Source organism: Rhopilema esculentum, chromosome 16 (genome assembly GCF_057945365.1).
Source record: "Rhopilema esculentum isolate cy_ngs chromosome 16, ASM5794536v1, whole genome shotgun sequence".
Taxonomy (NCBI): Eukaryota; Metazoa; Cnidaria; class Scyphozoa; order Rhizostomeae; family Rhizostomatidae; genus Rhopilema; species Rhopilema esculentum.
This window is the reverse complement of record NC_142830.1, coordinates 12,017,743-12,044,614: the sequence shown is the minus strand read 5'-3', so window position 1 is coordinate 12,044,614 and position 26,872 is coordinate 12,017,743. Positions and strand designations below refer to the sequence as shown.

The following is a 26,872-nucleotide window of genomic DNA, read 5'->3' as shown; positions in this document are numbered from 1 at the left end:
AAGACACTTCTTGTGAATATTGTTAGCGTGGCAAAATAACACTGGTGGCTTTTACTTCTGTTGGCTATTTTGATATAATTTACATAGGTTTAATATATTAATGCCATAATGCATACAAATGAAAACATCTTAACCATAAGATATAGAATTCTTTATTGTTGCACGAAATATCGGAAACATGGCATACTAAAGCAATTCAAATTTTCGGTACCAAAAAGTTTTCTGGCAATTTTTTATATTTCAATTTTATTCCATTTAATAAATTCAAGCAAATCAGATACACCAATGCAAACAGATGTGCGTGCCCATGTTTTACTTTTGTCAAAAACGGACATTGCTAGATTTTCAAAATGCTTAAAGTCGTTCAAAGCAATAATATTGATTACAAAAGGATTTAAACTTTTGAAGCAAGTTGACATCAGAATAAAAGTATTGCAGCTAAGACAAACAACAGTCAATGCTGAGTGCAAAACCTTGAGAACCTCTGAGATGAAAAAAACTGTTCCAAAAATGTCGAAGACCAAAAGAAATTATCAAAATTGATCTCTATCTGTGAGTGTAACCAAGAATAGGCTTCCGGTTTTATTGAGCTATTATTTATGGGCCCTTATTTCCATGGGTCCTTATTTCCATGGGCCCCTATTTCCATGGGCCTCTATTTCAATGGGCCCCTATTTCCATGGGCCTCCGGGTCAGCTCCCCCCTGACCCCCCTCTTCTCAGCACTGATTGTGTTACTTTGATTTACAAGTTGCCCCAAAAGTTTTTTTCAAAATGCTTTCTGCCCTTGGATTCCAGAAGAAGGACGCTCTTGGAATTCTCCCTTATTACCTTCTTCTCGTGTTCTTTGCCTTTCTTGTATTGGCCCCGTATTCGCGATGGCCTGGAAGCGGGTGTTGGAAAATCCCTAGGCAATTTGTTGCTTTCTCATTTCAATGGTGTATCAGCATTCTTTTTTGGACACTTTTCTTTCATTTTTCCCAGTCCCTACTAGTCCAAAAAGACAAAAAGTTAACAACCAACCGTGCACAGTAATTGCTGATGGTAGCAAACGCTTTGCAAACACGACAGGATGGGACTTTCTTGCCTTGAATCAAATTTCTCTACGCTGCTATATATTTGCTTAAAACAGGAAGAGAATTTACAAAGAACGATGTCCAGTTACTAAAAGCTTGAGATTGTAGTGTTTTTGTTTTCTTTGGAGAGACGCTCCATGGACGCTCGCAGCCTCGTGTCCACCAAATTTGTCATAGCAACAAAACAGTGAGAAAATGGCGACCTTGAGCGACGACGGTCCTTATTATTTGGAAAGTATCCTTTTCTTTGCAAACTTATTAACAGCAAATGATGATCGGATATTTTTCTCAGGTTATTGCTTTTTACTGCTATGTAATTGTTTCGTTTTTAGAAGGAATTTGTTTGAAAGAGTGTATGAAAGATATGTGTTTTTAAAATATGAAACTGAATATGACTCTTTAAAAATCATAGTAGACTCCGCTGTAAATGCTTGAAAAAATATTCAAACTATGCAGCATATATGCCGTGATGTTTTGAAATGTGTCATAGGATACCTCATCTGTTATATTTTCATTTCTGAATGAGTATAGGTTAGTTAGTTACATTGAATAATAATTTTGAGCACTAACGGTATCATTTTAAAATGGTATTGCTTCGGGGTGAAAACATATTCAGCAGGGTTAAGGGGTAAAGTTCTGAAAACCCGTATGATTATAAACCTAGTAGTCATAACATAACATATATATAAAATTTAATATTGTAAGCACTGCTGCAGTTGTTCATTAATCTAGTTAAAATTACTATTTTTTTCATTAATCTGGTTAGAGGTGGCTCAAGAGCAGCGATAGGGATTCATTAGGAAAAAACCCAACATGCTAGGACCTACAAATTGAGAAAAATACCAGGAGCTTTTCCAAACATAGTGAATTATACATCTGCAATGATATTTAGATGCTTGATTCCATTTAAAAACCACAAAATTGTGATCTGCTTGAAAAAGATTTGCCTGATCCATGAATTTGCAGGTCCCCAGATCAAGAGAAGCTCTCAGTTTACATGGATTTTGGGCCCTAGGTTAATTAAGAAAGCAGTTAGATCTTGTACCTGAATGTTGTTTTGTGCCTTAACAATTTTCAGAAGAGTCTTTGCCTGGAGATCCTTCCGAGGAGTTTCTCAATGAGCAGGTCAGTTTCAATGTTTTAATGGGCTATTTGTTTTCATATTGAAAATGTTCATGCAACTGGGAGCCTAAAAAGTTAAAAAATGGCTTGTGAGTCTAGAGCGTTTTCTTTTAAAAGATCTTTTGGGTGGGTTTGAGAATTAAAACACATTTGGAAGATATCATTATAGCAGGACTAGTGAGAATAAATAACCCTTTTTGTGCTGTAAATTTTTATACAGAGATTGTGCTTTTTGTGCTTATTATTATGAACTCAAAATTGTATATTCCTTGGAACATGGTATGAAAATTAATTATCCGGTTCATCTTTTTATTTTACATCCACTTTCATAAAAGACTTGGCTTAGAAAGCTAGATGTCCTCCCAAACACTTACCATCAATTCAGGTAGAGAGAGGGTTCAAACTGCAAATTGCTCAGTTTAGAGGCTAGCAGTTTGTCAACTGATATTTCCTCTAGATAGTTATTAAATAAGGATAACTTTTAAGGCAATATCAAAAGGCAATTTATTCCATTATATATATGATGAAAATCTTCTCATTTCTATCAAATAGATTCCGGATGAAGATGATTTTGCATTATCAGGTAACTGGAAATTATTTTATTTTAATGATTTGAAGTTGAAGTTGAAAGCAATGAAACTTCAGGCTTTTTTATTGATAATTTACAAGGAGTTTTATTCAACAGCATATTGTTTTTTATAATTTTCATTTGAGCACGTAAGTCTACTTATGGCTGTCAGAATATTTCTTAATTATTGATGGAAAAAATTTTAATCAGATATTTTTATTTTTTTTGTGTTATGGATATTCTTTAGATAATTTCATACCTTGTAATATGAAACATTTTTATCTTTAAGATGAGGAAGAAGATCTTCAAGCTGCTGTTAAAGCTTTGAATGAGCAAAATTTAGATGAAAATCTATTGGTAAATTTTTACTAGCATTTCAACCACCCATCCTTATATTAATCATAATAAGTGGAAGACATAGCTCTTACCCTTACTTAGTTATCCTGCTTTCTTACCCTTACTTTGGTTTGCCTTTTTTAGAAGGAGCTTTGGCATACCAATTCAAGCAATAAATTAGTTTTGAAAACTCTGTCAAATATCTTTGTACCAACTTTCACAAGTTGCTACTCTTAGTTTCATGCTTGATGCAATAATCAGCCAACTGTTTTTGGATAGAGGACCAAATGTTATTCTGCAGGTGAATTGTAACTGTCGCTTGGAAGATTGATTTTCTGACCACATAAAATTAGATAAATTTGTCTGGGCTTTGACTGTGATTTGCAGTAAAGGATGAAAAATCTCACCTTGAACAATTTTTGCGTCCAATTCCTTAATATTATTGGAACATTGAATCATCATGTACAAAACAAGAACAAATAATCTAAAAAATTGTATCCAGATTAAAAGTTTGATGGTTAATGATCTTATCACACAAGAGTAGCAAAAGTCTCAAGTTTTGAATATATCCAAAATAAAACTATAAGCAAACTCCCAAAGCAGTAATCCTTCCTCTAAACTTAACCTTAAAGGAGTGATAATTTTATTCAGAAGAACCACAAGAAGAAAATGGATTGTGGGTGTGACACTTTCAACTTTGTTTTGTTTTCATTGGCCTTCCTCGTTTTTGCTGACCATGTGACTAGCATGCTGACTCTCAAAACATGTAGGACATTACTTAATGCATGGATCCTGGTAGGCCCAGTTGTACTTAAAAATTCATTTTTATGTTTATATCCACAGGTGAATAATGAAGAAGCATCTACAATAGTGAATAGGGTAATGCTTTTCTTTTGTGATGGTTGATACCTCCTTTTGTATGGGTAAAGTGTTTGTGTAGCTGGAGAAGGTTTACTTTGATAGTTCATCCAATTTTTATGATCATTGGTAGGGGAGGGGCACCATAATTTTAATAAGGAACCAGTTGATGATGTTGATGTTATAAAAAAATTGTGCATTGGGAAGATGGAATTTATAAATGAAGAATTTGGAATTATATTCTATCTAATCTCAACATGAGATTAATTATGTATTAGTTCTTTGTCAACTTTGATTCTAGTCTGATAAATTTTTGACAATCATATCAATCTGAGCATTATTTGAATGACAAAGGAGTATTTTTTGCTACCTCTCAAGGTGATCTTTGGCACCTCTCGTATCATTTCTTTAATCCTCTTTTGAAATAATATGGCTTGGGCATCTCGTATCAGTGTTTTTTTATTTTTCCATTATATAGAGACCTGAAGTGGTGGAAGATTTTGTGAGGAACTTTCTTGTCAAGACAGGAATGCATAGAACTCTGGATTGCTTTCAGACAGAATGGTAAGTTAATCAAGATTCAATGCCATTGCTTTAGAATGATTTATATCTTATTTATTGTGAAATGAAGTATGCACAAGTCTTAGAGACTCTACAGTCTCTTTAAGCAATATCACCAAGAACTGCAAAGAAAAGCAGTGCTGAGGTTTTTGGCGGACTGTAAGCCAGTAAGCCATCCCATAGAGCTTTGCAGTATTAGTGTGAAGTTGCAGTAATAGTAATATTTTTTTATCTGGTGCTGTGTTTCTGAAACATTCCCTTTAGTGCAGGAGAAAAGCAGAATTAATGCACAAATCATGACAAAAGCATGAAAATTTGTACAAACATGCAATTTGACATGCTGTAAAAGATGGGATCGGGACCCAGTCTGAGAAATGCCCTCAAGAGCTATTTTTAGAATGATTTATTGTTCCCAGACCCTTGAAATTATTAATTTTGTTGAAAATGAAATCAATGACATGAAAATTTGTATAAATACTAATCATAACACGGAAATGTGATTTAGATTCACACCCATCGTCAAAATGCCCCCAATGCTATTTTTAGACCATGAACTTGTTCCCAGACCTCTAGCACGCTTATCTCTACAACTCCGCTAGAAATAAAATCAATAGCAAGAAACTCGATTTCGATACTAATTTTTGCACATTGAAAGGATTTGGATCGACACGCATCTTCAAAATGCCCCCAAATGCTATTTTTAGAATGCTTAGAATGATTGTTCCCAGACTCCTGAATTGATTATCTCTATAACTTTGTTTAAAATGAAATCAGTGGCATGAAAGTTAGCAAGAATACTATTCATAACAATCAAGAAATTTAGAATGATTTGGATTCACACACGCAAAGAATTTAATTGACTTCCATTTTCAAAATGCTACCCGAATGCTGTTTTCTAGAATGTGTAATAGTTCTCTAAAGAGTTCTTCTCTGGAATGTCGCTAAAAGCCAACTGAATGCTATTAATCTTATTTGAAAGCACGACAAACACCCCTATTAAATTAGCTTTGATTACAAATGATTTCGCGCTTGGAAAAATATTCTTCAGAATCCAGTTGGACGGAACACTCACAAAGAGGCCACTCAGTTTGTAATGAGTCGAATCTTTGCAATCACGAGGAGGTAGAAACAAGCCAATTTTTGGTAGATTTTGTTATTATCGTAATTGCTAAATTTACATGCTTAAATATCGAAAAGCATTGGGTAGAATTGGCTACTGGAAAACAAATAAAAGAAATACCGATCCAACATATTCTTTCTGGCATCGCGAGATACTGTATTCCATGTTTCGGTATGCACCATCAGTTTTTGATACAGTTGAATCGTTTGCTGGCGAGAGAAGCCTACTGCATAGCAGACATTAAAGTCTTTCCCTTGAAGAGGTTAATTCTGCAGGCAGGTCATTTCCTAATAGCCGATAAAAACTTTGCGTTCAAGAGCAGATCGAGGTTCATTGGTGCCCCAAGAACTCACTATTCTTGGTGCCCCCTTCTTTTTACCAATGACCCAAGGCTAAGAAGAGAGGAAGATGATATTATCAGGTTTGTTGATTTTGGTTTTGAAAATAGATATAAGAATCTGGGGTTCAAGAAGGGCGTTCCAAAGCGTTTCACCGTTTACAAGCTCTAGAAAAGGTAGACGAGGAAGATTCAGAGTATTTCTTGGGGAATTAGGGATAAAAGATCAGATCTCCTGGTAGCAATGTGTATGGAAATAACTGTCAAAAAGGGATTGGTTAGCAATACAACGCCGAGGAGAATGAAGTTGCAGAGATTTGTAAAGTTGCAGTTGTTGATGAGATGAATTGTGTTTTACTGTAAGGATCTAGGTTTTGTAAAGAAGGCATAGAAAAGATTTAGAAGCCCCTACCCAGGTATGAGAGCAATACACCAAGAAATCATGGCGTTAGACCTATCAGAGATAATGCTGCCAATCCACCTATTAATAGTGCGTTACAAACCAAACATATGGTTTTTAGGATGACGAAGTTTCCTGCCAGACGAAATAATAAACCTTTGAGGTGTAGGAGATCACTATGCAATTACCAAAGGAGTCGATACGTGAGCAGCAAACGTGAGGAGAACATCAAGCGTGAGGAGAACATCAAACGTGAGTAGCATGAGCTGGAAAAGCCTTAGGGTAGACCTTGCTGACCAAACCCTTCACTAATTGGTTACTCAACAAAAGACTAAAGCTCAGACCAGGTGTGCTGGAACTCCTATAACACCCATAGACCTGTCACTTAGTGAATACAAGCAGTCTCTAAATCAAAAAGGTAAAAATACATCGAACGTTTGTGATATTTCAGGAGCACTGCCATGAGGGGTGCGAATTAAAGTCTGTTTGGAATTGTTATCATTAGTATCTAAATCAAGTTGCTTGTTATTGATTTCATTTTTAGCGGAGCTGTAGAGATTAGCGTGTTAGAGGTCTGGGCATGAGTACATGGCCTAAAAAATAGCATTTGGGGGCATTTTGATGATGGTTGTGAATCTAAATCACATTACCGTGTTATGATTAGCTTTTGTACTAATTCTCATGTCATTAGTTTCGTTTTTAACAAAGTTATGGAGGTAATCGATCTAGAAGTTTGGGAACAATTAAGCATTCTAAAATAGCATTTAGGGGCATTTCTCAGACTGGGTCCCGACCCCATCTTATTCAGCATATCAAACTGTGTAATTTTGTAGATTTTCATGCTTTTATCACTATTTGCGCAAGATCATCGTTTCAGAGGCCTTGGCTACTACACTACTTTAAGGCTACGAAATAATACTCTAAGGAACATCATTGTCTCAAAATTTATTGATCTTTTCAAGCCTATATTTTTTGTCAGAGGCATATATCATTTGTCAGAGTTCAAGCCTTCATCAATATCGAATAATGAGCAAAATATGAGCATCATCAAAAGGCATGTTAATTCCCCATCTTTTAACCAAGTAAGCATTGCAAACATTAGAAGTTGATTAATGTATTAATCAAGATTTCTTTTTCTCGGTCTGCCGCTATATGCCTCTGTCATGCACAACCTGGTCTTATGAGCTCATCAAGTGTAAAACTCGGAATTAGAGCCGTTCTTTTTTACAATCCAAAGTGTGATTCATGAGCTAAATAGAAATTTCAACCTGAACTGTTTGAACTAATTTCGAATCCTTGAGGACTTAAAATTTAAATGGAAAGATTTCACCAGCTTATAACTCCGCTTAAAACTCGCACAGCTCTACCCGTTGAAATGACCCAAGTATTACTTTTCTACTAAATAACCTGCGGACAAGTGACGAGACATGACCTTCTTGCTTGAAGTTTCCACAGTTGTATGATAATGTACTGTGAAGACTTTGGCTAATGGTGCTCTTTAGTCACAAAACATATGGAAAACCCTGCCAAATGTTTTGAAAGCCTAACCTCAGTTTTAAAAGGCAAATTCAGCAATCCCCCCCCCCTCCCTAAGAAAAAATGTTTGTTTCCTATAGAAAGAAGTAGATTGTGGCATTGTGCATCAAATTGATTGGTGTACCATTGTCTATTATCTTTAATGTAACTATATCACTATCAATTACAGTGTAATTCGTTGAAACCATTAACCTCTACAGGAGCTCCTTAATCTTGTGGCTGCTTTGCAAGCAGTGTTGGCAAATTATGGACATTCCAATTCTGTCCCTCCATGCAAGATCATGTAATTCTAGAAGCTAAAGATTAACTGTTTAATCAGGAGACAGTAAAACCATTTTAGAGAATGAAACTCCAGAATGCTATCAGCGGCAAGAAATAAAATCAAGAGGCAGGTTGGAAATGGTTCAACATAATAATGATCGGGTTGGAACAATCAAGGGGGTTGGAAATGGTTGCATAGGCTATAATAAAAGCCGGGGTTCGAACAATCGGGGGAGGAGGCTGGACAAATTTAACTTGGACCGATTGGGTGTTCATTTCCTCTCTCATGTACGGGTCAAGCAAACAAATTAGAATAAAGTTAATAAGTTTACGTAAGTACATTTGCTTAGCAGAAATTATTCAAAAATCATGTACACTGTCATATAAAATTTCAAAGAATGGAAAATTTTTCAAAAATTAATAAGCGGGGGGAGGGGGGGAGGCGATTATTCGGTACTCGAGAGTAGTCAATTGTAGCATGCTGAGTAATCAGGTGGTTAGTGATTGTCAATATAGAGAACACGAATTTTATGGAAAGGCAAATAATGTTGAAGTAAAATAAATAAGCTTGATCTTTTGCCTCTTGTGAGCAAACCTTGGCCTCGCTAATTGCAGACAATGCGCCATCCTTAAAGGATATTTTAACTCTTAGCTCGACCTCTTGTGGTTTCTGTGGGGAGTGAGACAGAGATCAATTTGAAGGATTTTGATGGTATATCGAACCAATTAATGATAATTTAAACGTCCTGATAATATCTCATTTAGAACTGGAAGGCAGTCTGCGTATTCGTCATATTTTAATTTCTAGTTGGTACTCTACTTGATGGCAAAAATCTATTCATAGAGATTCAAGTTGGTAGAAAATTCCTTATTTGTGATTTTAAAAAAGTCCACGTAATACAGAGTTTATGACACATGTGAGGTTTTCTGCAGGCTTTTTCGCAAATATGTTAATCAGCAGCCCGTGTTTCAACCACAGAACCCAAAATATCACAGTCCTGATCTGTAGCGCCAGAGACATAGATCTTTGTTTTCATTTCGTAGTGAATTCATTGTTTTCTGTCGCGTGTATGGTTTTAAGTGCTTGTTTTCTGAGCAAACTGCCATAGGAGTTTAACCAACCAAGAACACCTAGGGTGGATTATCGGCTATAACTGTCGAGGGGAATAAATTTCAAATACTTCCAGGCTTGTTGGTACCAAAAAAGTAAGGGCAGCAATTTGATTCTTTTTTTAAGAAAAACATCCGAAGTGTTTTGTCTTATAACTATAAAATTATCCATTGTTATAAATTATTTTTACAAGCTTTTAAAATACAGTTTTACTATTAATGTAATTTTCGATTTCTTTTTATCCTTTTTCGTTCGACAGGTCCTTGATTGATAACAGGATTCTATCCTGAACAAGTAAACCTGAATAAATAGTACAAGACTCTTTAGAGCCCCAAGACTTTCCTTAAGATCCTGGCTGTGTTCAGCAACGCGGTGGTCTGCATGGTTTCAATCATTGTTCGGATTCCAATTTGGTCTAATCTATTTTTCAATAATTTTGGAACTGTTCTAAGAGCCCCGATCACTACTTGAATAACAGTTATTTTCTTATTCAACAGTACTTGTAGTTCTCTTGCCAAATCTTGATATTTCCTCTTTTTCTCTTTCTTTCATTTCAACCAGTGGTGTAGTGCTATCAAAATAACAAAGGAAGCTCTTGCACAAAATGTAGCAAAAAACAATAGCAAAAGTAGGATTTTACATATTTTAGGCATCAAGAAGGGGGGCTCAGAGGGGCTGAGCCCCTGATTGCTCTGACTACTCTCTGTGATCTCCAGGTATTGCGAAATCCACAATCTGACATGTTTTCTTTTCTTTGTCAACAATAATGAGGTCAGGCCTTCTAGCTTCTATATGATGATCCGTCTGCACTCCAAAGTCCCACAGCAATTGGCTTTTTTCATTTTCAAGGACAGATTCTGGTTTGTGTTCATACCATTTAACAGCATGATTGAATTCTAGCTGCTTGCATAATTTCCAATGGATTGCTGTTCCTACCAAGTCGTGTCTCTTTCTGTACTCCTTTTGTGCAAGTTTCGTGCATTCACAAATTATGTGCATTACCGTTTTTTCTTTTTGTTCACACATACAACAGAGGCTATTTTCTTGGGTTTTGTCTATTCTGCCTTGATGTACTTTGTCCGAATGCATTGATCTTGTGCAGAGGTAACCAGTGATTCAGTTTCTCGTTTTAATATTCCACTTCTGAGCCATGCCTAGACACATCATCTGCTATATCCTTCGTCTGTCTTATGAACTGTCTATGCATTGGTTTTTCTTTCCACCTCTCCTTGATTTCTGCTGCTCTGCGTTTTTAAGGTCATCCACAGATTCTTCATACCAATCTTTTGCTGCTCTTAGCTAATAGCTTTTCGTTACTGTTCTCAACATGCTCTCTCAATTATTATTATTATTATTATTTTTATTATATTATTACTATATATGTTTATTAGTGTAGTTATTTATTGTCTGAATACTTCACTATGGCGTTAAGTTTTGGGCTACTGATACATAGGCTATCTGTTTAAGCTTTGCTATAACCAGTGACAGCTAATGCACTTAAAAGTGATATTGTAGTGAAACTAACCATTTCAAGAGCTTCAGCCCTAATACGTTCAATAATTGTAAAATCATCTTTAGAAATTATAAAAGCCAGCTTTGCTGTGTGACAAGGGACAATTTCTTTCAAAATTCTGTTGAACTTTCAGTTTGCTGCAACTAGATATTGGAATCAAAGTCAACATCAAGTCAGACTTAACCCTTTTTGCAAACTAATATACTGCACTTGGTTTGCAAACAGATAGAGTGCAAAAGGGTAGTTAAAAATGTGTATTTCATTCGAAGCATTTCTGGTCATTTTAGGTACGAATTAAAGATGAAAGGTCTTCTTCAAGAGGAGAAATGTGAAATCGTACCTGATATATACATAAGGTATGTCATTCGAAGTAAAGGCCCATTGCCTTTCCATTTCAACATATTATTTGTAGTGGACACCCTTACACGCATATGCATTTAAAGCGATAAGATAGATTTTTTTTTATTTTTGCTAGGTAAATTTTGCCGGAAACCAGCAACTCCCCTCTTATCCCTAGACTCTGGCTTTCTCTTCAGAAGGCTTTCAAAAGGCTTTCATTGCTGTAATACACCGTATCCGATTTAAAGAACAGATTATCCAATTTCTGCTCATCAGACATCAAAGTGTTTGTAATTCCTGAAATCTGTTTTTTTACCTACGTAAAAACTATTTTATCAAAAATTGGATGAAATGTGCTCTTTGCACTTAATATTTGGTAAAGTCAATTTCGTGATATATCATATAAAAAATATTTTAGGACAATTTCGTGACAAGTCGTTTGTAGGCTTTTTCTTATTTGCTTGATTGCATGGAAAACGTGAATCAGGGTTATTTGTCAGATTTTTGCATAAGGGTACCAGTTTGCCTTGCAAATGCCTTTCTGAGACTATTAGTAGTTTTTAGACTTCTAATTCCTGAAATTTTACTACAAGGTTACAAAAAAAAAAATTTTGCCAACATGATCCATTAATTTCTTTCTCCTGAGAACAAAAAAGATTCTTCAAAACTTCAATTGATAATGAAAAACTCCTTCACAGGAACCAACAGTTGGAAGATTCATTAAGGACTGCACACCGTGAGGCTGACAGCTTCAGAGAAGCTGCAAGGTAGGGCTCTGTTGCTTCAGATTTGGTTTACTTTTCTTAAGGGCTATCTTTCTAGAGCAGTCAAACAGTAGCAGTTCTATAAAATGTCAGTCGATTAATCTTGTCATTTGATTACTGTGACTGCGGCTTTTTAACAATAACTTTCATAACCATGTTTTGTGACTTTTCCAACAAGGAACCATGTTTTCCGCTTTGGTCTCTCCTTTTTTGACAATTTCGTCTGTAGCAAAGGGCCTATTAAAAACAATGCGTTTTTGCAAGAATTTATTTGGTATTTTTAGCAACTTGGGATAATGGCTTTTTGCCTTTTCGATTTTTTGAATAAAGGTTACATTTGATTTAAGGTTTAAAATTCAGAGTAAAGGAGATTAAGTTAAAAAAGACACGTTTTTATCCGTGACATTGAATAAACTGACTTCAATGCGGATACAAAAACTAAATACAACTGGGTTGGTTCAGAACCAGACCTGAAGTGTCTGTACTAAATCAAGAAATGGACCTGTTTGGAACAGTTTTCCTAGAGCAGTGAAAAAATGATCGGTTTAAGCGAAATTGACCTTATTGTGAATTCATTTGACTATGGCCCGTTTCTCCTGTGAACACTGATTACAGTTAAGCGAAATCTTCGTCTAGACCAACAAGAAGATATTTCTAGCTAAACACTAGGATTTGCAAAAATTGTTTTGAAGGGCTGAGGTCCCTCGCGTTCAGAGTATCCATGGCAGCGTAACCTTACAGGAAATGTGCTCCCAGGGGTGTAGCTTAGCCTTAACCTATCAACATACAAGCAGCTTGTTTTTAGCCAATAAAATCATCAAACATTTGAAGTCATTTTTTATGCAGTTTTAACGCTTGTGCTTGCTACTGAAATCTATATAAATACACCGCATTTAAATGAATCAGAGGATTTCATCAGAAGCTGCAGCACAGGTTATGGAGTTCTGATAAGAAAAAGGTCAAGTCCCATCTAATCTTTAGTCTTAAACAAATTCTTACAAAGATAATGTTCTTCAATGGCACTAATATGAGACCCTTCAATTCAAATTCCTATTAGTGTTGGTAGTGTTTTGGTCCATAAATCCTCATTTGGTTTAGATTTCAATGGGATTTTAGAAATCTAAATTTTTCCAGAAATGACAAGGTAACACATACAGTGTATTAGAGATCATTAACGTTCTTAAAATAGTGATTTTGGTCATTTTGAATAAATCCAATCCCAGCAATAGAGGAGTGATAACCTTATTATCCATTTCAACTCATTTTCTCATTTCGACTCGCCGTCTAAGGACAGCATAGCTTGATAAACAACCTGGCAATGTTGGAGTTTCTTGCTTTCTTCTGCTGGCGAGGCCTGGCATTCCTTGCTTTCTTTCTTTTTTTACTGTATTTGTTTCTAACACTATGAAGCTAGTCTATGAGGGTAATTTTTAAAATAGCTTCCTCAAATTAACTCCCCCCCCCCCTCCATTTAGTATAGTCTGGCCCCGCTAATGCTCATGTGCACATTATAGGAGATCCCAAATCATAGCCAAATGATGTAAATTCTTTTGCATTTTCAAGTAGAGTTACTCTGCAACAAGGATAAGTAATAAAATTCAAGGTAGCAAATAAATTAATGTGACTTACTCAATTTGAAAGTATGACGGAGCAATTGTTTATCTTTAAGAGTAACTAGTTTTCAAATGCAAAACTTTTTTGTAGTTCTTAAACAAAACTAAACAAAAAAACAGACTATGCAAAATTTCTTCAAACTGTTGTTATCTGAATGCAGTTGTAAACAGTTGAATTCTTTATTCACATTGTTAAACATACTTTAGAAAGGCCTGTCAATTATAAGGTATCTTTTAAACAGATGTATATGCTTATCATTGTATTTCTATATAATATGAACGACGTTGAAATTTAGTCGTTGTTACGATTAAGTTAGTAAAAATATTAAGTATAGCGTCGAATTTGTTCGCAGGAAGGCAAGTAACATGCATATCAAACTGAAAAAGGAACGCGATTATCATCGAATGCATCACAAAAGAGTTGTGCAAGAAAAGGATAGACTTATAGCCGACATCAAAAGGTAACCAAATTATTTACTTTGTTTGCTACTGTTTCCATATTGAAATAATTTTTCGCGGCAGTTTTTAACACCATTTATGTTTGTAAAAATGTTAAAAATGCTGTAAATGAGAATGTTTTCGAATTTTTAGTACCATATTGTGGACCATATTTGAGCAATTCAGCTATATTCGTTACAAAATGGCATAAATTTTTATTCAAAGTACCCAAACTAAACTCTGGACAATCTGGACATTTAGAGAAATGCTGATATAGAGGATATCTGCCCTAAGCAAAGTCCACGATATGATTATGGGGTGTCAGTGCCTTCATAGTCCACAGTGTTGCCTGTTGCTTCCCATTTTTCACTTAGTTGGCCACGTGCGACCGTCCCCCATATTGTAGTCCAGAGCTGCAACCATTTGGCCACTTGATTTGCATTGTGCATGATATTAAGGTTTTTTCTTTCCCTTTCTACCTAATAACAAGCTACACCTTTTTTATATGAACGAGTAAATGTAAGTTCAGGCTGACTGTTCTTAATTTTTTTGAAAATCTGAGGCTGGATTGTTCTTAATTTTTTCTGAACTTGATAGGGTATAAACAGTGCGATTGCTAGCTTTTTCGCTCTAGGGAGGTGTTTAGGCCTCATTTGCCAACAAACTGTGTGGAACAAGTTTGAATATTCACCGAAAAAGCACTTACGCATCCCTTTCTTAAAACGCTGTTCAAAATTTCATTTTACAGTAACTCAGCCTTAACTTGTTCTTTATTTGTTCTTAACTTTTGACCAATTTTGAGGCTCGTGTTTTATCAAAATTGTTCTTATAAAAAAGAGTGTATTTTTAAAACTGTTAATTGTTCCGTTATGCTAGTCATGACCCTGTTTGCTGAACACACATGTTCTTGGCCTCTAACGATGGGAGAGGCTACGAGAACAAAATGGTACTTGATGAAGATTCTGTTTTAATTTGTGATTTTAGTGTACCCCCAGGTTTTTCATTAGGTACTGGAGACCACTGGTTTAGACTGGTCTGATAATTTTGTTAGCTGATTCTGTAGAGAAAGTCTAGACTGCAGAATCAGTTGGTTACAGATTGAACATTATAGCAAATGAATGGGAAACAGGCCAACGAATAAAGGAGTTTATTGAGATTATTTTGAGGTAAACTCTAGCTGTCACATTGAGTCCTCGGCCTCTCTGACCTACATTCCTTCTTCTCGTTTTCAATCCACCAACATGAGCTTGTAAGTCGTCTGACGAGGCCGTAGCTATCAAATGTTTTCTCAAATGTTTCTTGCCTTCTGGTCATCGATGTTTCTCACGTGCCTTGCCAAACCAACGTTCGTTAATTTAATATAGTGGCTTTATAAATTTCAACTGCCACTGCTAATTTTTTACAACTGAACCACAACCAACTTCAATATTTAAAGCCTTTAATTTCAGCAGGTAGTTATAATTAATTGATCCTTGATTATTTTAACAACGAGATAAGGTTGCCTGGTAAGTTTAAAAAGAGATTACCAACTTAGAGCCTAGAGCCATCATATTTTATACACCAAGAGCGTATTTGATAGCTCATATAATCCTGTAGCAAAACTCATGCTGAATCATGATTTAATTTGCAACATAATGGAGTACACACTTTTTATAAGAATATAGTTTATAAGAATGTAGCTCAAAATCGTTGGAATTTAAGAATAATTTATTTGAGTTTTTTGGAAAGCAAAACAAATGCAAGTTTCGCTCTATCTCGCCTTGGAGTCATTAACATTTTAATGCGACCGATTGTCGCTTAAGAAAAATGTAAGAAAGATCTTAGGTTCTAAATTGAAAGAAAATTACGAATATTGAGGCTTAGCAAAAAATTAGGCACTTTTATAAAAGCATGTATGTTTTGAAGTGCTGACTCAGCCTATCTGATTTTTTTTAACCGCTATCTATTCACGCGACCTGTCTTTTCCTTAATAATAAACTATTCAGACTTGATAAGCTGACAGTTTATAAAGTCAAGAACTGGGAATCAAATTTCTTCTTATTTAAGAAGAGAACGTCAAGTTCCAAAAAGGTCTGAGATGCTTTTGGTAGGATTGTTGGATATTATTGTGATAAAAATGTCTGTAACGTTAAAATCATTTGGGAAAAGCCAGGTAAATTTTGAGATAAGAAAGGGATGGGGAAATAAGATCTTCTCCTCAAGATAAAATGCTATTTTAATGCTTAATGGTTCTGCAGAGTGTTTGCATTATTGTTTGTTATTAAGATTAACGCTGTTCATTTCATGCTTTGCATATTATATGTTTTCTGATATATATGATACAATATATTTTATGTTCTCATCTTTACTATATAAACTTCGTTTTAGAATTTGCATTAACGTAGAGTGAAATGACGATGAACCATGGCCCTGTGCAAGCCACGCAAACCTTTGATTGTAACGCTCTTAGCAACTGTTCACGACACATATTTTCTTGGAACACCTAATGCCTGTATTTGCCATAAAACTGTAAAGAATTGCTGCTCGATTAAATTGGCAAATATTCCTAGAACATTTTCCCTTTCACCCATTCACTCATTTTTGAAATTCTTTTATACGAGTCTCTTAAGCCCAATTTTGGTACAAAAGGTATCTTAGTAATTTACTCCGCCCTCCTCCTACTTCTCCTTAGTCACTCTGTGAAGCTTCATTTAGTATTCTTTGAGCAAGCAGGAAGAGGAAACCACAAAATTTGTCATAGAAGCCAAGAGTATATTTTAAAATAACAGAAAAAATTATCTTTGTTTTCATGTTTCAGAATCTAAAAATTTATATCGGTAGGAAGAGACGTCACTTTTTCTGGCAGTGAATGACAGTTTGAAAAGTCACGGAAGTAACAGTTTGAAAATTCAAACTGTATTTTGAAGGCTTGGAAACTTTATATGGAAAATTGTTGATTTTTTTTACTTAGGCAAGATATCAAAATAAAGCTTTTTCAGTCTTAAAAATGTGGGCCTACACTTCTTGCCAAAGCCTCTTGAAAGCGCAGTAAGCACTCTTTAAACGTCTCCGAACCACCCAATTTCTAACACTGCACAGCTCCCCCCATCACCCCCAAACAAAATGCTGATTAGCAAACTTAATTCTTAAATGATTGCAGCACATCTTACTTTGCACATTAAAAAGCATCTTTATGAAGCATTAACATAAATTATCAACATTATTTCGGGGGAAAGAGGGTTGCGTGCAATGTTTAGTAAACTTTTCAAGTGTTTTGGAAAGAACTGAAATAATTTGAAAAGTTTCGTGTACTCTTACATATTTTTCTTTTACATACTCTTGCCTTCGTATTTTGTTTATTGACTTTGTGATATTTCTCTTTGACACCATTCAGCTTCTTTGATTGCTTGAGCTCCATTGTCAATAAAGTAGTTTTCCAAAATCCCCCGAAAGCTTATGTCTGTCTTTCTCAGAATATCGAATTTCAACATTTAATACTAAATTTTTGATTTCACGAATGTTATATGTCAAGGTCAGTTGTCTTGTTCTAGACTGAAGCAACACTATGCCTCATACGAGCCTACTTTGAAAACTCTGAAACATAAATACGAGGTAATTTTTTTAATTAGAAATAATTCATTTCTGATAAATAATTCGTTTTACTTGAACTCATTTCTAAATGCTACTTTCTACATGATAAAGGAATGCGTATTATTAATCCTACTCATAATGATTCTTCTTCATTATGTTTTGAAAATATGTTTACAAATTATTTTTTGATATGTTTGTTTCCAGTTTGAGCAGCTCTGTAATCGTAAATATAAAGCCTCACTTGGATGTCTTTGGTACCAACAAAGCACCATCACGGAGAGAAAGAGGAGGAAGACAGCCTTAATTGACTTATACAAAGAAACACACAAACGAGGCTGTATTTGGAATCTGTTGATGAAGAATAACCCGTAAAAGAAAATGCCTTTTAAGGGCTTTTTCTTTACACACTTATTCAACTTCAGTCTTCCCGCTTCGGTGGTTTTATTTGGTTCTCTTTTTCCAGGTTGCAATGAAGGAAAAACTGCTAACAAAACTGGAACGGGATCGGGCCGTGGGCCAGGTAAGAACAAAAATTAAACTTTTTGACCATATGTTTGTTGTCTAGCTTTTCTCAAAGTATGAAATTCTTCACAGCAAAAGGCCAAAAGCTTTGAGCATCTACTGAAATCCAAATTTAGGTTCCTGAAGCAACGTTGCGTCTTCATTTTTTCCTAAACCACGAGAAGCCAAGTCTAAGGACAGAAAGTAAACTAACCAGGCGCCTGGAGTAGGGACGAAATATTAAGATGCTTGCTGTGCATTTATTAAGATAGCATTACAAAGCCATTTTTGCAATATCCAACAATGTGGAACTATATTTCTGCGGGAGGTATTTTTCACCTCGTGGTTAAGAGAATGTCGCCAAGCATCTGCCGGAGTATTAGGTAGCTTTCACTATCTGGCAGAGACCGAGGAGAAAATTATTGATTAGGAGAGAGGTCGAGGTTGCTAATGTTTTCACTATGTCTATTCTCATGTGCACCATAATTTGGTGTATGGTTTGATGTACATTTTGGAATTAATTAGGGGAGAGGGTTGGGAGTGCAGCCAGGCAGGAATAGCGTATCATTGGTCAGTGCTAGAAGATTTGAAATAGTTTGCCGTCTCAAGCCTATACTCAAATGAATTCAAACATTTTTATGGTATTCTATATCAACATGGCTCGCCATCTACGTCACACCTATATACTAAGGTAAGGCATTCCCAGAGTCAAATGACTGTGCATTTGAAATATTCAAGTAAAACCATTTAATTTTCAATACTCGTATCGGTATCAATACTCGTAAGTCTAATGCTCAATCTTGTTATGGACTTTGAATCAACTAATGCATGTTACATTGGTCAATTATGGAGCAGAGGAATCAATAGAAAAGAAACTCGTTTGCTACAATGGAAAGCAAGCTGGTTTATCGGATTTGTAGGCACTTTGTGGTGGTGCATTTACGGTTTATCTTGTGGTGTATTTATGGTACTTTTTGTGGCGTATTTGTGGTGGCACAGTTATGAATTAGTCAGTTTAAGTTTAAGCATAATTGTCTGATGAGTTAAGATAGGAAGTATTTGGTTTAATGACAAATAGAATAAAGATCCTAAATCAATTTGCTAAGCTTTCAGAACATTAACTTGTCTTGCACCTCTTTTTGCAAACCTGACTCAAATTTGATGTTTTCTTTCTTGGCAGTTTAATAGCACCGTTGCAATCCACTTCTACTGGCTCCATCTTTTTTAACTGGTATCCCATATTCCCTCTCAATCTGTGAACCGATCTCTCTCCACATTATAACAAACAGCTGTAAAGTAGGATTGACTGATATATAAAGTGTTGTAACATTTTTAATGTAAGCTCCAATTTAACCTAATATCTTACTCTAATATCTTACTGCTGTAAATATCCAATTTGTAATGCTGTTGCTTTTTTCCATTAGTCAAGGTATAAATTTTGAAGCCTTGCCCTGTTTTAAGGCAGAAGCATTCCTAGTCACAGAGAAAACTTTTGTAGCAGCTCAGGCTACGTTCACACTACTCCGTATTCGTTTCGCTCCGTTTTCGTTGATGAAAACACTGTCCGTTCACACTTATCCGTTTTCAAATGAATACGATTTGTCAGTATCACAAGATTTAAATAGCTTGGCAATGTTATGTAGTGATACCCAGTAATAGAGTGGTAATGACCTGAGTCTGAGCCAATACTTTGCAACAATGATCTTCTTATTACCTGAAATCATCCAACGACTTATTGCACCTTACCTATCTGTACTGCAACATCTTACCCTGCCTTATTGTCAGGTCAGATGCCGCCTCTCACTTTCCATCTTTCCCTCAGAACTAAAATTGTGTTACAACGAAAAACATGTCATAAACATACAACGAAACAAAACTCGCTGTACATAAGAGAAACGTCTTTGACACTTACGGTTATTTGTTTATTCCAGGTGCAAGGTTTGCAATCAACACTTTCTCAGATAGAAGTTAGTAAGATTAATGTGGCAAGTAAGTGTATAAAAATACAATATTAACTGCAATATTTTAGTTTTCCACTCATTTGACGTACATTTGCGCTAAACCTTTAAACATAGAGAATCATGCATTTTATATGATACAAGCATGCAGTTTGGTACAAGTGCAAAATAGGTTTTTTCAATTAACGACGTCGTAAAATATATTTAGAACTGTTTAGTTTGATTCCAGCAGCCTTAATAATGATCATGAAATAACTCTTAATCTGCATAATCAATCAACCAGAATTGTCAATAAAAAGTTTCAGTATTTACCAGTCAGTTTTTTTATACTTAATACTTTTTGTGCACTTAGAAATATCTTAAACATAAAATATTGCTTTAAACCTTTCTTTTTCGTATCTTGTATTGTGAAAATTAAGATTGGAGAACTTAGCGTTGCGAAACTTAGCATTGTGAAACAAGTTGAAGATATTCCCAAATTTTCCAAGTCTTTTCATTTTAAAAATTTTAAATTTACTACTTAACTGATGACGTCACCGAATAGGTTTTCGATGATAAGCAGCTGAAAATTTGTCTGATCTCATGTTCTTTGAAGAAGTGTACAACAACAACATATAACCAGCCCTTTGTCATCAAATTTAGGAAGATAAAAGGTTTCTTCAATTTTTTTCCAATTTCTTAGAATTCTACCTTTCTAAGAAATCCAATTTCTAATTGAATTTTATCTTTATACTGAAAAATAATTCAATTCTTCTAGATGCATCCACTTCCCCTATGAAGAAGCCCCTCACCAATCAAAATGGCCAACCTAACACCTCTGTACAACTACCGCCCCCAAGAGCACACCACCCTCTGGATTCAGAGTTTCCCCCCGACAAAGGAGTCAATCCATATCTATCGAAGAATCGAGCACCATGTGCACACTTGACACGGACCGGGGGATTTCGGCTCACAAACACTGTCAGTTCACATGATTTGGCGGTCAGTGGGTAGGCCTTTACCGTCTTATCTTGCGTAATTTCAGAGGCTTTTTTCTTTTAACATTCTCTCCACTGCTCGATGTGTTGCCAGGCCTGTTAATCGAGTATCTTTATTGTTAGGGCATGCTTACTCTAAGCTTTTATGCTAAGGAAGTGTTTGAATGTTTGAATGAACTGTTGATAATATGTTGATAATGATTTTTACGTTAAGGAAGTGTTTGAATGAACTGTTGATAATATGGCGCTCTTTCATGTCTAAATATTTTCCATATTGCCAGAATTTAGAACTTAAAATTTGTATTTATATTCATAATGCTTTTTGGTTCTAAAGGGCGAAAAAAATCAACTGCATACTAGTGTAAGAAATACTTCATGTAAAATTAAATACATGTTCTGAGAATGACTTGACAATTTTTCAAATATTTTGTCTTGAATTTCATGACTGACACCATGGAAGACCTGTTGTGTAAAACAGATTTAAAATACAGCAAATTCAAAAATGAATTCCTAGAGATGTTTCAAAAAATCTGAGTTACAACACTGAAAGCCTGTCAAAAATAGACATCCAATAGTAGTCAACTCAGTCAGCAATTGCAACATCATGTGATATGACCGATTGTGTGACCGTTTTGCTTGTCATAGCTGGAAGTTCAAGTAGAACTTTGCAGCATAACCTTCGCTTTGGTAAGAATGGCTGAAGAAAAGAGCCTGCTGTATTGGAAAAACTCTCATGATTAGGCCCACTTTATTTGCAATTGCCTTACGGATAATTCTCATCATCAATTTTACTTTCAATCTCCCCCCCCCCCCACCCCTTTTCTGTAGATTATTGTCCTTAGCGATTGCATCTTTGGTAAATAAGACATTCCTTACCGATACTAATCGATTGTCATGCAATCATTCAACCAGGTATCGATGCGTTTTTTCCGTTTAGCAAGAACGCTTTAATGTTTACACTGCTGTTGCATTGGATTGACAGCTATTTTCGTAAATGTTTCTTATATTCATCGAGGGGCAATTCACTACTGCAAATAGCGTACGAGATTTTCCCTAAAACAAAAGGATTTCTGGGGATTTTTAGATAAAGTAATAGGATTTTCACAAAAGATGTGCGAGATTTTCTTGGAGTGATTTGCCCCTCGATATTCATCGTCAGTAATTAAATATTTTAATGTTTGAAATGATGATTGTTTCATTCGATATAAACTGTTTGTTATATTTTCACTGTTTGTTATTTTTATGTTTGTCGCAAAAGTTATTTGCGTATTTGAAGAAAACTTATCACACATTAAGTTCTTTTTTTATGTGCAGGCTCTGTCTCCATCCACGAAAGCAGGTATTGGCTTCCGTCAGCGATGATAACACCTGGAAATTGTGGGCCATTCCAAGGTTTGTTTTCAATTTTTTTTTTTTTTCCAGCAAGTTTTACTGCCATTGAAATGAGAAAGTTGGTCTTGTGAAGGTAATTCAAATTTTCTCATATTTGATTTCTTTCTATAGTAAGTGACAGGCCAAAAACAGCTGGTCCAACAACTGCTCCAATAGCTGATTTCCTTTCTTAAATGGAGTATTAACACAGCTTTTATGCTGTTCCCAAAAATTATCCTTTGTATTCTATTCTGCTAGGGGTAGCTGACCCCATCTGAAAATGACAAGGGGAGACTCCAACCCCAATCTTCCATGTAGCTACCGCCAAAGTCCCCGTTGTAACCGACCTAATAGTTGTTCTATTGGCAAATCCAATAGCTGGTTTAATATCAATCTGTTACAGTAACCGGCCTATTAACTGGTATATTGACTGATCCAAAAAATGGTATAATAATTGGTTCTGTAACTGTTCCAATAACAAGTACCATGTTTTTTTTTCAATACCTGGTCAAGTATCTGACTTGCCTTATAACTTTCTTGATAAAACGCCAGAAAACTTTCCAATAGCTGCTCCGATAACCAACCTGACAGCTGTCTCAGTGACTGCCCCCATTATTAGTTCAATCACTGTTCCAAGTGCTGGCCTGAAAAATAGCTGCTTCCTGTAATTTTTACAATGACTGGTCTAATATCGGTTGTAGCAACCGGCCTAGTTATTTGTTTAATAATACAAAATCAATAATAATACAAAATTTGTATAGCGCCCCATTCTTATGTACTCAGTTCCGCTAGACAATTTACAGTTTTTAATAATGTCAGTTTGAAAAACTAAAATCTAAAACCGAGAACCTAGAACCTAAAACCTAAAACCTAAAACCTAAAACCTAAAACCTAAAACCTAAAACCTAAAACCTAAAACCTAAAACCTAAAACCTAAAACCTAAAACCTAAAACCTAAAACGAAATGTTACACGTTCATATAAAATGTCATTAGCATACTACTCAATAAGATTTAAAAATAAATAAAACAGTCCAAAATGTAATTTTCTCTATGCTATCTTGAAGCTGTGTGACTTGAGAGGAGCTTTGTGAAGGATTCAACATGTTGCTTTTCTTTAAATATTCTGGTAGTGCATTCCATACTGATGGTACAGCATACGTTAACGCTCTGCTTCCAAACATTTTTGTCTTTGTTGTTGGTACTTTCAACATACATTTGTTGGAGGACCTCAGTTGTTTAGTAACTGGTTCAACAACAGTATAATTACTGGGTCCCTAACTGTTCCAAAAGCTAGTACAGTAGTTTCTTCAATAGCTGGTCCAATAGCTTGTCCAGTATCTGGTCCTGTAGCTGGCCTTATAACTGGTCCGATGACAGGTCTAGAGTCTTTCCAATATCTGATCCGGTAACCAGTCTAATTACTGGTCCAATAATTGGTTCAAAAATGATCCAAAAGCTTAGCTAACTGCAATAACGTAGTTAAACAGGATAGCTAATGGCGGATAACAGCTGCTCAGGTAATTGCTCCTATAACTGGTGAATAGCTGCTCCAGTAACTGGCTCAACAAATGTTCCAATAGCTTACCTAAGCAAGGATTTGTGTGGTGTGATTTAGCCATTCGATGACCTATGTTAACTAAGGAATCTTCATTAAACTGTACATAATATAGTGGCCTTTAATGTTATGGTTTGGCTACATTCTATGTGCTGATTGCAGCAGCACTGTATATTCTATATCTGTAGTAAAAGCTTGTGTATCTTACGAGTTTATACTTAAATTTGTGCTAGCTCTATGTACTGTATCTAGAGTAGAACTCAGGACGTGAGCTTGTTGTTACATTCAAAATGAAGATATAAAATGCCTATTATTTTGCATCATTGACACAGAGATTGACATGAGATTGACACAAAGATAGAAAGACATGAATTCGCGTATATACTAAGAAATGACTCACATGGCTTTAGAAATGTTTTCGATTTGAATCAAACCTTTATATAATCTTTGTGTCTTCATTCACGTTCTTTAATAGCCTTCTATATTGTCTGCGCCCTTTTTTTCATTGGTGACTAACTATTCCCCATTTGTTAATAATTGTAGGTTTCCCTTTTTAGTTGGTTTTTCCAAGATGGGGTGAGCATCTTAATAAGCATTTCCAATTTGATTATTGATTTATGCTGATCATACTCATTTCCCAGCCATTCATGATTAATCATTTTGTCTTTTTCTTATAAAAACAGTGGGGACATTATCATGACTGGAGAGGGCCATGAAGATTGGTTGTCCGATTGTGACTTTCATCCCAGGTTAGAAAAATTTCATTTTTAATAACCTTTCTGCTTAAGCGTTTGATCATTTTTTGCTATTTATTGCTTACTGTTTGTTACGGTATGTTCAAAGTCAGCAAAGCTACTTGTGTACGGTGTGTTTCATTGTTTTGCTTTAGGCTTAAGAAAAATTATTTGTGAAATTTGGCTCTGTAAAAGAAAGGAAAAGTTATACAATTAGTAAGGTTTCTGGGAATGCAAAACCCGGACAAAACATGAATGTATGACAACGTAACAAATATTACATCACAAATAAAAGACGAAAATTGACTCTTTCTGGCATAGATGGTCCGGTGAACTATTCCCATTGTTTCTCAGCTTCAGCTGTTAAAGTCGACATTTAAGATGGGTTTTCATGTGGGACGATTTTTGTCTCTTTTAGCGGTTCAAAACTTGCCACCTCTTCTGGAGACACGACAGTTAAAATCTGGGATTTCGCGCAGGCGAAATGTGTCGAGACTTTCGCTGGCCACACGCAAGCTGTGTGGGGCTGCAGTTTCCACTCTTGTGGGGATTTTCTAGCATCTTGCTCTATGGATGGAACATCAAAGATCTGGGATCTTAACAGGTATTTTTCGGTTTTTTCGTTTCTCAGTATCTCCGAATTTTTGTAGTGTTCATGACATCATAGTTTGTATACTCAAAATCTCTTTCAAAGATTTGTTTTTGGAACCGATTCAGTAATCTCAAATGGCAGTACGTTTCATTTAAAATTTGTAATCTGCTACATTTAGAAAATGCTAATTTTTGTAACTTTTTTCAGCATACGATGCCGTAACACGTTACGTGGACACGCAGACTCTGTTAACAGTATCATGTTTTTGCCGTTCTCCAACACGCTGTGCACTTGCTCTGCTGACAAAACAGTATCTCTGTGGGATGCAAGGACCGGTCTTTGTGCCCAGACTCTTTACGGTCACGTGCACTCAATCAATCACGTGATCTTTAATAACAAGGTAACAGTTTTGATCATGGTAAATGCTAAACTGGATCCACTCCCCAAGCCAAGCGTTAGACCAAATCAACCGTATTAAGTTAAAAATACATGTCAAAACTGTTTGCACCTGGCTTTTAAGCTTTTCTACCTGATAATCTAATTGGTTCATATAGATTATATAGTTGAATTGTACTGCGAAAAACGTTCACATCTGCGTTAAAAGCAGGTTGCTTCCTAGCCAGCTACTGAATAAAGATTTGACTTTCTCATTCCTGTTCTAATTGCTAGCATTTTTTTAGTTTCAGTGGCGCTAAACGTCTCAGCAAATCCTTTAATTTCGCAGTCTCTACCTAAAATCGTCTTTATTCTTTCATATTTAAGCACTGTGTCCAATTATATTCAGCATCTGCTTATTTTCCATAATTTGGTTAGAATCATCAAAAACAAGAACGTATTTGAGAATTTGGCTTGAATTTTACAAAATGATTTTAATTGCCAGACGAAAACCTTTTTATGTTTTTAATGTTCGCCGTACATTGGATAACTGCTGAGCTTAAATTTCTGTCCATTACGGGGTGTATTCAGTTGACTGTAGGTTATCATTTCAAAGTATTGACTGTCAGAAGTAAATTTCGAGAGAAAAGGTTGAAGGGTATTCTTTATTAGGGTTTCCTTTATTTGAGTCATTTGTTCTTGTTGTTGCTGCTTTTATAGTATATTGCGTCCGTTTCTAGGGAGATATGCTCGCCTCATGTGATTCGTACGGTATCGTCAGATTATGGGATATCAGAACTACAAGTGTTCTTAAAACTCTCGATTTTGGTCCGCATCCTAGCAACAGAGTCGCCTTTGATCCCAGTACCTCCGTCTTGGCGATTGCAAGCAATGATGGAATGGTAAAGATGTACGATATAGCTGGGGGTAATACTGCAAGTCTGACGGGACACGAAGACGCAGTTCAAGATGCTGTTTTCGACAGGAATGGTGAATTTCTTATATCTGGGGCATCGGATGGGACAATAAGGATTTGGTCTTGACTGGAGCAGTTGTTGTTTTTGAAACTATTTGTTTTTAAAATTCGTCTGATGTTTGCATTGTATATTTTGGATGTAATGATACATGATGTAATTTCCTTTACTCCTTTTAAAACCACGCACGAGCTGATTTTTTTGTGAATGTCAAATGTCCTTCAAATATTATGTAAATTCTATTTATACACAATGAAGTGCAGAGGAGAACTGAATACGACCGAAGTTTTTCACAGCCACTGTCATTCGCAG

At 35.5% G+C, this 26,872-nt stretch overlaps 1 protein-coding gene across 1 annotated transcript; it reads left to right on the top strand.

Annotated features, from left to right (window-relative positions):
* The first annotated feature begins 1,214 nt into the window (after positions 1 to 1,214).
* LOC135682008 (sperm-associated antigen 16 protein) lies at positions 1,215 to 26,744 on the top strand. Its single transcript, XM_065196707.2, has 18 exons — positions 1,215 to 1,310; positions 2,154 to 2,200; positions 2,750 to 2,780; positions 3,055 to 3,122; positions 3,945 to 3,980; positions 4,438 to 4,523; positions 11,086 to 11,154; positions 11,836 to 11,904; positions 13,868 to 13,975; positions 17,483 to 17,543; positions 17,986 to 18,042; positions 19,955 to 20,012; positions 20,739 to 20,970; positions 22,273 to 22,350; positions 24,569 to 24,634; positions 25,038 to 25,223; positions 25,419 to 25,611; positions 26,327 to 26,744. Exons 1-18 carry the CDS (start codon positions 1,271 to 1,273, stop codon positions 26,627 to 26,629), a joined length of 1,788 nt encoding a protein of 595 aa, XP_065052779.2. The 5' UTR covers positions 1,215 to 1,270; the 3' UTR covers positions 26,630 to 26,744.
* The last annotated feature ends 128 nt before the right edge of the window (positions 26,745 to 26,872 follow it).

What these genes read in the sequence shown, in the direction of transcription:
- LOC135682008 (XM_065196707.2), top strand. Translation starts at nt 1,271, where the DNA reads ATGGCGACCTTGAGCGACGACGGTCCTTATTATTTGGAAA. An exon ending in AGGAGTTTCTCAATGAGCAG is followed by an intron (nt 2,201 to 2,749) that starts GTCAGTTTCAAT and finishes TCTATCAAATAG; the next exon opens with ATTCCGGATGAAGATGATTT. An exon ending in ATTTAGATGAAAATCTATTG is followed by an intron (nt 3,123 to 3,944) that starts GTAAATTTTTAC and finishes TTATATCCACAG; the next exon opens with GTGAATAATGAAGAAGCATC.